General features: G+C 48.2%; 1 protein-coding gene across 1 annotated transcript; it reads left to right on the forward strand.

Annotated features, from left to right (window-relative positions):
• The first annotated feature begins 12 nt into the window (after positions 1 to 12).
• Positions 13 to 12632, forward strand: RAB2B (RAB2B, member RAS oncogene family). The gene is made up of 8 exons (XM_081836205.1): positions 13 to 187; positions 3309 to 3380; positions 5716 to 5783; positions 6856 to 6938; positions 7325 to 7417; positions 7976 to 8087; positions 10442 to 10510; positions 12089 to 12632. The coding sequence occupies exons 1-8, from the start codon at positions 142 to 144 to the stop codon at positions 12182 to 12184; spliced, it is 639 nt and encodes a 212-aa protein (XP_081692331.1). The 5' UTR covers positions 13 to 141; the 3' UTR covers positions 12185 to 12632.

A 12632-nucleotide genomic window follows, 5' to 3' on the forward strand; every position in this document is an offset into this window, starting at 1 on the left:
CAGAGCGTCACTGGACGAGGGAGGGAGGGAGAGGGAGGACAGGGAGCGCGAGAGCAATAGACATGGCGGCTGTTGTGTGAGCTAGAGTGGCCCCTGGAGAACCTCCAGGCCGGGGCTGGGGTTTAGGGGGGCTTCAGAGCCATGTCCTACGCCTATCTCTTCAAATACGTCATCATCGGGGACACCGGTATGGGCGGGGAAAATGAGGGAGTTTCAGCCTCGGGTCGGGGGAGGGGACTGTGGGGGCGGGGATATTACTATTGAAGGCAAATGTGCACTTGCTCACCATGTATATACATATACATACATAGAGAGAGGTCACTATTTAGGACACTATATAGAGTGTGCGACCTTACAACAACCCTGTGAGGAAGGATACCGTTGATCCCATTTTGCAGATATTGACCATCTGACACTGTGTAAAAGGACCACTTCCTTGCTCTGCGTTCCCCAACCCAAGGCTACAAATCTTGTGCACATTTGTTTTGTTTTGTTTGTGACATTATTTATAGTCCCCCCCCTTTTTTTTTGGCACAGCCCACCCAAGGATGCGTGACGGTTACTAAAATCACACTAGAATTAAAAGGACAGAACAAAGCACAGTTTTAACTAGCAAAACACAACATCTGCTTGGGAGTAAGCACCATTGAACTCTGTTTACTTCTGAGTAAACATGCATAGAATTGGGCTGTCAGTGTGGGAACCACGGAAAGGCTTGGTTACATTTTTGTGTTTTTTAATTCCTCCTCCCTGTACTTCTTAATCGCAGGAATCTTGGACCCAGCTGATGATGCGCAGGTATAAAATCGCTGCTGTAAAAAAATCACTGTCTAAACACATATAACCCATAATGACAGTTTACTACAGTTCAGGAGGATAGTTGCATTATGTTGCAATAATAGTATAGTAATAGTAACAACAGCAAGTTTCAAACCCTGTTGAAAGCTGGAGGTGGACAGGACAGGGCAAAAGGAAGCATTTTCAGTTTGTTTCTTTTACAAAGAGATACAGTACAGTCATACCTCGGGTTGTGAACGTGACTGTAATCTGGGAGGAAACCTGGGAAGTGGACACAAATAGGGAGTAGCAGAGGCAAGGTGTCATGAACAAAAGGGCTTCCCTCAACTGATGCCTTGTCTCCACTGGCTCTCTTCAGTATTATAATGTAGATCTTTGAGTAGGCTGAACAGCAGTAAATATTATCAATTATATACAGTAATCTTAACGTCCAGTCCCACCCTCACCAACCATACACAAGGTTTGGGTAAGATGGTCTAAGCTCAGAAGCCAAGATCCTGCAAAGTCCCCGCAGACCAACCATACAATTTCTTACATATAATCTTACAAGTCTCTCAAACACTGAGACTCCATAAGTGGTTTAGTCATGCTGGCCACAAGACCCAGAAAACTGTCTGAGGACAAAAGCCTGAAACAAGACAAGCGCCACACCCTATAGCCAAGTTTGACTCGACTTAACCATCCAGGGCTCCTTTTAACTTTTTACCTGCCAGTATAGAACAGAGAGATGGTGAGATTCAATTGTGCTGTTGATCAAAGCAATGGAAGATGGGAGTGGTTTCACGTCTGCTAACCAAATTGTGGAAGTGAAATAAAGGGTCTCTTTTTCTCTACAAGACAGTATGAGTTATTGCCTACAAAGCCTTAAAGGGATGGGGAGCTTGGGACACTGCAGGTGTTGCCGGACCACAACTCCCATCGTCCCTGAATATTGTCCTTGCTTTTTTCTGGGGCTGATGGGAGATGGAGTCCAGCAATATCTGGAGGCTCATGGGTTCTCCAACTCTGCTTTAAATGGTCCTTCACATTGTTGTTGTTTAGTCGTGTCCGACTCTTCGTGACCCCATGGACCAGAGCATGCCAGGCACTCCTGTCTTCCACTGCCTCCCGCAGTTTCGTCAAACTCATGCTGGTAGCTTCGCGAACACTGTCCAGCCATCTCGTCCTCTGTCGTCCCCTTCTCCTTGTGCCCTCAATCTTTCCCAACATCAGGGTCTTTTCCAGGGAATCTTCTCTTCTCATGAGGTGGCCAAAGTACTGGAGCCTCAGCTTCAGGATCTGTCCTTCCAGTGAGCACTCAGGGCTGATTTCCTTAAGAATGGATACGTTTGATCTTCTTGCAGTCCATGGGACTCTCAAGAGTCTCCTCCAGCACCATAATTCAAAAGTATCAATTCGGCGATCAGCCTTCTTTATGGTCCAGCTCTCACTTCCACATTAGTGAAGAGCAAAGACATTCTTGTTTAGCCTTGCCTACTTGCCTTTTCTCCCCGAATTATGGATCATGTTGTTTCTGGGCAGTGTTACAAAATTACAAATATAAAACAAATGGAAAAAATAGCAAAACATACATTTTAAAACAACATTGATAAAGCCAGTGTAAGAGCCACATAAAAGGGAGCATGACGGCTGTATAAAGGAGGAACTACTGTATATATGGCGAATAAATAAAGTCTCAAGAGAAAGTGTGGAAATTCTCCCAAGATGTTTGCAGAGGCTTCCATGTAACTTGTACAACTCGCAGGCAGCGAGGCCAGTCCATAGGGCAAAGAAGGCCCTGCCCCACCAACCAATTCAAAATGCTGGTTTTGACCTACAAAGCTTCAGGATCTCAATACACCTTAAGAACCGCCTCTCCCCATATGAACCGACTCAGACCCTCTGCTTGTCATCCAAAGCCCTTCTCTATGTCCCCACTCCCCGAGAGGTTCAGAGGATGGCAACACGAAAACGAGCCTTTTCTGTGGTGGAATGCTCTCCCCAGAGAGGCTCGCCCAGCACCATCATTACATGACTTTAGATGCCAGGTGAAAACAGTCCTCTTTGCCTTCGCCATTAAACCTATGGCCTGTTAAATGTGGGGGGGGGGGGCTGTTATTACGATTGTTTGATGAGTATGCTGTGTCTTATTTTTTTATTATGCCGTGTAAATTAAGTTCCTAATGTTGTATACCACCCTGGAATCTTTTGATAAATGGCAGTATATAAATTGAATAAATACATAAAATTTAAACAAAAATAAACATCAGTTGGCCCTCTGCCAGCCTCCACCAGGAGAGTACTGCCTGTGGGCTTCCTCCTTGTTGCAGGTGTTGCCTTTGTAGAACTCAGCTGGGAGCAAAGCTAGAGTTAGGTGTGTCTGCTCAACACTGGCATTTGTGGGCCTTTCTCCTTCCATCCTATGGGTCTCAATGGGCACCAGCCGCCATTGATGACAGGATGTCTCTTTTTTTTTTCTTTTTTTTTGGTACAACAGGTTCTGAATTTCTTTTCTTTTCTTTTTCCCCAAGGTGTTGGAAAATCCTGCCTCTTGTTACAGTTCACAGATAAGCGGTTCACAGCAGTCCATGACTTGACCATAGGTGAGTCCCCAATGGGCCTTGGGGTATTATTTAAGCAGGGTTCCAGAGGAGGGGGTGTTGTTGCATGTATTTGGACTGGAGGAACAAAGCTGGGGGGACACGATGCCCTACAGCTGGGCGGTAGGGAGAGAACAGAGGAGCACAGAGGCTCTTTTTCAGCGTGTACAGAAACGCAGTCCATAACAACAGCACCATCTCTCTCTCTCTCTTTCTCTTGTGTGTGTGTGTGTGTATTCTTCTTCTTCTTTGGCGATCACTCGTGACCGAGTAAGATTGTCTTCCATGAACACGGTCTTAACAGTGAGTCCATAAGTGACTGTGGAGGCCAGTTCTGGATCCACAAGTCCTTCCACAGTGGGGACATAGGCTTCCAGGCAGGAGTTTATCATGGTGAGGGTTTGCCAAGCGTGCCTTCCTCTTAGCATGTTTCTCTCTTTCATCCTGAGTTCAAGCGTCTTCAAAGCCCACTTAGTAAAGGCTGTTCTCCAACTAGAGCACTCGCAGGCCAGTGTTTCCCAGTTGTCAGTGTTTATAGTACATTTTTTAAAAGATTGCTTTGAGAGAGTCTTTAAACCTCTTTTGTTGACCACCGGCATTACGCTTTCCATTCTTAAATTCAGAATAGAGTAGTTGCTTTGGGAAATGATAATCAGCCATCCTCACAACGTGGCCAGTCCAACAAAGTTGATGTCGAAGAATTATCGCTTTGACACTGGTGATTTTTGCTTCTTCCAGTACACTGGCATTAGTTCGCCTGTCTTCCCAAGTGATGTGTAAAAATTTTCAGAGACACCATTGATGGAATCTTTCGAAGAGTTGGAGATGGCATTTATAAATGGTCCATATTTTACAAGCATACAGTAAGGTCTCTCTGTGTGCGTGTGTGCGTGTGCGCATGTGTGTATGTGTATATATGTAAGTATGTACATACACAGAGCCACATAGGCAAAAAGGATCTCCACTCTCCAGGAGCCTGCAATTTAAGATAAAAGAGTGACACAGAGAGATGATGGGAGAAGCCTGGAGGAATGAATGTGGTTAAGACCAAAGACACATGCTTAGCAGTTTGCATAGCAGGTGGGAATGAGGAGGAAAAAGATAACCCATGAGGATAAAGGGGGATTTGAGCAGGGGCGGAAGAAGGGGGGTGCGGTGGGGGCAGCTGCCCCAGGTGTCACCACTGAGGGGGTGATAAAATGCCAGGCGGCACTCACCGCAGGGCCTACAGTGTGCCCGAACCACACATCTCTTCTGGGAGTGATACTGTGCTGGACCCGGGGGAAAGGTACCGTGAGCGTAGTCTGAGTCCACACGAAGAGGGGCGAGGTCTGAGGCGGAGAGCCGGGCGGGGAACAGGAACGCTGGAACAGGAGGCCGAGCAGGGTACAGGAACACCGGATGGTCAGGAACAGGAGGCCGAGCAGGGATCAGGAACACAGGAAGGTCCAAAGCCAACAACGACGTTGCTCCCGCAACCTGGGACCGGGCTGACTAGGCTTTTATCCTCTTCTAAGGCCAGGGGCGGTCCCGGCCCCCAGGAGCCCCACCTCCTCTGGCCTTAAGGCGAGCACTCCTCCTGGGAGCAACCAGTTCCCTTCGCCTCTCTGCCCTAAGCCTCTGCAGATCAGGAGAGGCCGAAGGGTTACTGGGCCCTGGAGGAGGCTCACCTGTAGCCACTGAGTCCTCAAGCGCCTCTGGGGCCAGAAGGGTTTCACCTGGGGCCAGCTCCTGGTGCTCTGCCACAGGTGCAGGCTCTTCAGCATCTAGGCCTTGCCCCAGTTCAGCCGGCCCTGGAGGCGGGGACTCCTGTGCAGGCTGGGATTCCTCTGGTTCATCCTCTGAATCGGAATCCCAGGCCATCACAGATGCAGTGGCTTGGGCACCCGTAGGCTCCGTGCTGCCCCAAACAGTCCGCCCGCCACCTCCCCCTCAGCTGTAGGGTAGCTGAGTGGGAGGAGGCAGGCTGACTCCTTGGAGGCCCCACGGAGTGTCCTGCCCCAGCTGGCCCCGCTCCTGGGTGCAGGGCATGCGCTGCCCCAGGTGCCTGATGGGTTTGCTCTGCTGCTGGATTTGAGGACAACGGGAAAGAAAGAAAAGATGCCAAATATGTGCCCAAGCTAGGAGTTTCATGTCTAAGGACCAGTGAGGAAGAATGGGTTGCTTATAGGAACAGGAGACCTTTGGTTGGCTGAGGGTGGCAGAACTGGAAGGAGTTGGGGGCGGGGGTCACAGGCCGGGTTATAATGAGAAACATGGGTTGAATGATATGGCGGGTTGGGGTTGTGGAGAGTTCCTCCCCTCTGAGCCTTCTCCTGTTCTTCCATTTCTCCACCAGGTGTAGAGTTTGGTGCACGGATGGTCACCATTGACAACAAAAAGATCAAGCTGCAAATTTGGGACACGGTGAGCTCCCCTTGAAGCCTTGACCATTTGCAAACGCGAAGGAACAATCTTGGGGACCAGAGTGTCAAAACAGAGCGAGGGCATTTTAGCTTCACAGGGATCCTTTTGTTTTAGTTGGTTGTCTATCCCCATCTTGGGCATCTGCTCCCAGCCAGTGTCCCAACCTGTTTTGTTTTGTTTTTATTAAGTGTTGACAGGCAGGAAATTATTCCCCCAGTCCTGTTTAACCAACTGCTCCAGGGCTGCAGAGTTGGAAGGAAGAAAGGAACAAATTAGGAGAATAGAGAGGCTGGAATTTCAGGAGGAGTGGGTTGTGGGTCCGAATTTTGGAAAGTGGAGGGGGGAGGGGGATTGAGGGCTAAGGAGACCAGGGCATGTTTACACCATACATTTAAAGCACTCTTACATCAGTTTAACAGTCGTGGCCGCCCACTGCTCCAAGAATCCTGGGGAATGTAGTTTGTTAAGGGTGCTGCTACAACAACTACTGTGGTACCTCGGGTTAAGTACTTAATTTGTTCCGGAGGTCCGTTCTTAACCTGAAACTGTTATTAACCTGAAGCACCACTTTAGCTAATGGGGCCTCCTGCTGCTGCCGGAGCCCGATTTCTGTTCTTATCCTGAAGCAAAGTTCTTAACCTGAAGCACTATTTCTGGGTTAGTGGAGTGTGTAACCTGAAGCATATGTAACCCGAAGCATATGTAACCCGAGGTACTACTGTACAATTCTACAATTCCCAGAGTTCCCTGGAAAGATGGAAAGATAGACTGCTTTCTGAGGGGAATAAGGTTCTCCTTGCAACTCTCGGCACTCTTAACAAACTATAATTCTCAGGGATCTTCGGAGGAAGCCATGATTGTTAAAGTGGTATATGACTTTAAATGTATGGTACAGATATGCCCTAAAACAGTTAGGATGCCTCTATTCCCTACATGGAGTTAAAATGCCCAGGGTTTCCTGGGAGGAGGGATGGAAAGGGGGTGAGTGCTATAGGTGTGGGCATGCTTAGCTAGTAGTTTAGACAGCTCCATTTTTTGTGTGTTTCCTGATTGGTTCTCTCCCACTCCAAAGGCTGGCCAGGAATCCTTCCGCTCCATCACTCGCTCGTACTACAGAGGGGCCGCCGGAGCTCTGTTGGTGTATGACATCACCAGGTGAGGACAAGGCTCTCAATGGCTACTAGCCATGACGGCTATGCTCTGCCTCCACGGCTAGAGTAATTCTGGAAATTACCCAGAAGAGGAGGGTGCTCTTGTGCTGAAATCCCACCTGTGGGTTTCCCACAGGGATTTCATTGGCCACTGTGTGAACAGGATGCTGGACTAGATGGGCCATTGGCCTGATCCAGCAGGCTCTTCTTATGACGTCAGACCATGGGTCTTAGGGTCCGCATGGCTGAGAATGTGCTGCACGCAGTTTAACTTGGGGGAGGGGACAGGGACTCTATGTTCCACACACTGCTGGCCCAGATGAGTGGTAGAACTTTAGGCTCCCATTCTGCGTACTGCACACCCTAACCTACCTTTCTTGCTCTGTGCAGACGGGAAAGCTTCAACCATTTGTACACCTGGCTAGAAGACGCACGGCAGCATTCCAGCTCCCACATGGTGGTCATGCTCATTGGCAATAAGAGGTATCTGGTCATCTTCTGCTTCCCAACTCACTTGTTCCCCCACCCCCACCAGCCAAGGACTCGGGGTAGATCATGGCTAGGCAAACTAAGGGCCGGATGCAGCCAAATCACCTTCTCAATCTGGCCTGCAGATGGTCCGGGAATCAGCGTGTTTTTACATGAGTAGAATGTGTCCTTTTATTTAAAATGCATCTCTGGGTTATTTGTGAAGCATAGGAATTCGTTCATATTTTTTTTCAAAAAATAGTCCGGCCCCCTACAAGGTCTGAGGGACAATGGACCGGCCCCCTGCTGAAAAAGTTTGCTGACCCCTGGGGTAGATAATAGTGAATTGGGATGTTTGTATATTATTTTATGTGTAAATTACCTTGAGGTGGTAGTTTAGCTGATTAGTAAATTAAGTGGAATAAAGAAGAACAAGAATATAAGTGCATTTGTTTTAGTAAATGTTTGCACTGTATTGTGAAATCGCTTCAAGGTGCTTCGTAGGGAGTGATTCATAAATTAAATTATTATTATTATTATTTATTAATATTTATTGCCTCTCTCATCCCGCAGTGACTTGGAGAATCGGCGAGCTGTACGGAAGGAAGAAGGTGAGGCTTTTGCCCGGGAACACGGCATGGTTTTCATGGAGACCTCTGCAAAGACAGCATCCAACGTAGAAGAGGTGAAGAAAGTCCTGGGAGCTTGCCTACCCCCCTTCCCCCCCCCCCTCTGCCAGTCTGTGTTTCCTTTTGGGCCAGGAAAAGCATTCACATAACTTATTCTGCTTACCGCATGCAGGAGAACATATACTGCTTATATTTATTGTACTGAATCAGACCACTTGTCCATCAAGCTCAGTATTGTCTACACTGGTGGTTTTCAACCCTGGAGTGCCTTGAATGATGGTCAGGGGTGCTGTGGGCAACGCTGGCCTCTGTCCCTCTTTCCTTCCCTCCCTCCTCTGATGCCCTCTCATGTCTCTGCCTGCCGAAGGCTTACACAGCTGTTTGTTGCAGCAGCCCTGGCTACAAGCTCCACAGGCAAATGGTGCTTCTGGGGCTGGCCAGGGAGTGCTGGTTGCCAGGAGTGAAGGCTGCCTCGGAGTGACCAAGCAAGTGGGCGAGGGAGCCCAGCTAGCCAGTCCACCAGCCCTTGCTGTTGGGAATGGAGACTAGTGAGAGGCTGGGCAAGCAAGTACTGCGCTGGCCTTTCTTGTGCTTGCTGTGTGCAAGGCCTGCCTGGGAGGGGAGCCTTTCTGCCATGCAGGCTTGGCAGTACTTGCTACTGACCCTGCCGCCTCCCAAGGTAAAGTGCTGGCCTCACATTCACCTTTGGCCAGTCTCTGTTGGGCCACTAAGGCTGGGCATATCCTCTTCCCAGGCCCCTGTGGGGCAGTGTGAGGAGGCACCTCTCCTTGGACAGGGGCAGATCAGAGACCAGGGGCAGTGGCGGCAGCTGCCCAGAGGACTCCTAAGGAGAGGGGAGAGGAGAGGAGGCTGAGGGAACACTCCACAAGGGTTTTCGAAAAAGGGCAAGAGACTGCCAGCTCTGCAGGCAAGGGGTGACATAACTGGCTCCTGAGTCCCACTGGGGTGCCACAGAAAGAATGTAATTGGCCAAGGGAGCCATGGACTCAAAAAGATTGAAAACCTCTGGCCTGCACAGACTGAAGGTAGCTTTCCAGAACTTCCAACAGAGTTCTCTCCCAGTGCTACCCAGAAATGCTGGGAATTGACCTTGTGTATGCAAGTTACAGATAGGTAGCCGTGTTGGTCTGCCATAGTCAAAACAAAAAATTCCTTCCAGTAGCACCTTAAAGACCAACTAAGTTAGTTCTAGGTATGAGCTTTCGTGTGCATGCACACTTCTTCAGAATTCATTCTGAAGAAGTGTGCATGCACACGAAAGCTCATACCTAGAACTAATTTAGTTGGTCTTTAAGGTGCTACTGGAAGGAATTTTTTGTTTTGTGTATGCAAGACGCATGTTCTGTCACTGAGCTACAGATGGGAAGGTCTGAAGGTCTGAAAGCCTGCTCCTTGGAAGTCCTGCACTGCCCTGGCTTCTGAGGTTTTGACAATCCCCATCCATACAATTTCATGCCCATCTTAGCTGTCATGAGGACCAGAAACTTTAAATGGAAACAGAATTCTGAATTCATGCACCCATATCAAGTCCCCATTTAGACTTGTGTGACTGGCATTGGAGGCGTACAGAGGTTCCTGGATTTAACCCAATTCTCCCAGGTCCATTTAAGTGTGCAGTTTTCCAGTTAAGTTGGGGGAGAAATATAGCTGATGTGGAGTGGGGTGGGGGGGCCTGCTAGCCTCCTTACCACACCATATCTAGAAGTGTGCATGCACACGAAAGCTCATACCAAGAACTGACTTAGTTGGTCTTTAAGGTGCTACTGGAAGGAATTTGTTTTGTCATATCTAGATGGTTATTTGTGGAATATGGTTGGGAGGGGGTGCGGAGAGGTGGGGGAAGAACCCAGCTGTCTTACAGTTTAGAAAAGCTTCTTTGCCTGATCGCTTGAAGGTAATTCTTGTTTGCTACAGGTGACACATGAAGTAACTGTTTACAAGCCCAATCATGTATTATACGGACAATAAGGGCTCAGAGAAGAGGGGATTTGCTGATGCTTAGGTCCATCTTCCTGCCATGGCTAGCTAGCAGCTATCTGTGATACCCAACAGCTGCTGGAGAGTTCATCCTGTACAGCCTTCATTAGAATGGTTTGCCTGCATATATTTTGGCCTGTATCGTTCCCTCTGGTGGGGACTGAGCAAGCTTAGCAGGGACAGAATGCTGACTGTGGATTTGGAGGAGGAAAACAGAAAAACGGGATGGGTAGACAGCATGGAACGCAGTGCCCTGAAAGAGGGAAAATATCCCCCCCTTTGTACTAGTGCCAGACCCATTTCTGTGTCCCATGTTGATGTGCGGGATAGGAACTTGTCTTTATTGCTGTATTATTTTACCCATCTTGCTTGTTTCTTAAAAAACTTTCCCTCTTCTATCTACTCCTTCCAGGCCTTTCTCCACACAGCTAAAGCCATCTATAAAAAGATCCAGCAAGGCCATTTTGATGTTAACAATGAGGCAAGTCAGACCTAGCGGCCTCCCCTGATGGCCCATCAAACCTATAGCTCAAAATTTTGTGATGGGGCTGGAGTGGGGATTGGCTAAGGGGTATGTGTGTCAGTACAAGTAGTTCTCAGATTTGTAAAGAGATTTGTATTAAATTTTAACGCAATAAAACTTGATTTTGTATATAAAGATACTAGCGAACATAGGTAAAAAGTAAAAGTAAAGGACCTCTGGATGGTTAAGTCCAGTCAAAGGCAACTATGTGGTGTGCCGCTCATCTCACTTTTCAGGCCTAGGGAGCCGGTGTTTGTCAACAGACAGCTTTCTGGGTCATGGGGCCAGCATGACTAAACCGCTTCTGGCACAATGGAAGATAGTGACAGAAGCCAGAGTGCACAAAAACGCCATTTACCTTCCCACCAGAGCGGAACCTATTTATCTACTTGCACTGGTATGCTTTTGAACTGCTAGGTTGACAGAAGCTGGGACAGAGCAACAGGAGCTCACCCTGTCGTGCGGATTCGAATTGCCAGCCTTCCAATCAGCAAGCCCAAGAGGTTCAGTGGTTTAGACCACAGTGCCACCCACGTCCCTAGCGTACATCGAGAGCTGCCTTATACCAGCTCAGACAATAGTCACATTAGACTGTAGTGATAAACCATCGCTTAATGCTACATGAACAAGCCTAGCCTCCTTCTCAGGTCATGCTCTCCCGTCGTCGCCTTTCACATGGTTAGAAGATAGAGAAAGTGAAAGCTTCCCAGCTTAAATGTAACTTGTTGTTTAAACGCAAACCAAGATCATGGTTTGAACATGAACTATGGTTTTTGTGTATCTGAAGAAGTGTGCATGCACACGAAAGCTCATACCAAGAACTGACTTAGTTGGTCTTTAAGGTGCTACTGGAAGGAATTTGTTTTGTTTTGACTATGGCAGACCAACACGGCTACCTATCTGTAACTGGAACTATGGTTTTTTTTGTTTTTGTTTGTTAAAAAACCTACATCAAACCATGTCCTGGTTGAAACAAAACATAGGGTTAAATCATGTTCCTCAGCTGAGACAAACAAAAAGCTGTGTTTAAAAGAAGGTAAATGCTTCCAGATTCCTCCTGCTCACGCAGAGAAGGAGAACAGGGAATGTACCGGCTGGAAGGAGGCAAAGCTCATTCACCCAGCACTAAACCAAGGTTTAGATTAGAGGATTATACAAATTAATGGAGGCTGTTGATGGCTCCTAGCCACGGTGGCTATGTTCTATCTCCACAGATGGAGGCAGCAATGCTGGAAACTACAGAAACCCAGTTTCAGACTTTTGAAAGACTCGGTTGAAGGAGTCTCTTGGAGGAAACAGCCGCTGCCTAGAGAAAGGGTAGTCAATGCTGCGCCCTCCAGATATTGCTGGTCCCCAACTCCATCAACATCTGGAGGGAACAAGATTGGCTACTCCTGGCCTAGAGGGACCGCCTCTTTCTGTGGCTTGCCAAAATGGGCTTGGGTGGTCACAGATGGTATCATGAAAGCGGTCAAAGCAGTCCTAGCTTTTCTTCGGATTATTGTTAACTAAGCCCTTTTATTTCTCCACCTGCAGGGAAACGGCATCAGGATCGGCCCCCAGGAACCCACAGGAAGATCCTCCACCGGCCATGGTCGTCAGGCCTCTGGAGACCGGTCAGGTTGCTGCTGAATTTCCCCTGAAGTCCATCCAGGCTCTTCCGTGTCACGCTCTCTTTCTCTCTTTCAGTTTCAGGCACCACACTGGGGGCAGGAATCCTTCAAGCTCACCTTCCCTTGACCTTGTTACAGCCTATCTCTGCCCTAGAGTTGATTTTGGCTGTTGGCTGTTGGGGTGCTAGTAGTAACTCTTCCAAAAGCCTCCCATTTGAGGACCTCTCTTCACTCCCTCATAGGCGAATGCTGCTTCCAGGTTCCATCCTCCACCAATCTGTGCCTTTCCTCCAGCAGTTTCCTCTTCTAATGTTGGAGCTTTCCATTGCCCACACTTTGGGTTCACAGACGCCTTGGCAGAGGAGCTGGGGAGAGCGTAATCCAGGCCAATCTAACCAATCTTAGATTTTAAGCTCTACTGCACTGTTGTTCCAGCTTTGTATTAAATATTTCCATGTTTGACATTA

This window comes from Podarcis erhardii (genome assembly GCF_964252035.2).
Source record: "Podarcis erhardii genome assembly, chromosome: 13".
Taxonomy (NCBI): Eukaryota; Metazoa; Chordata; class Lepidosauria; order Squamata; family Lacertidae; genus Podarcis; species Podarcis erhardii.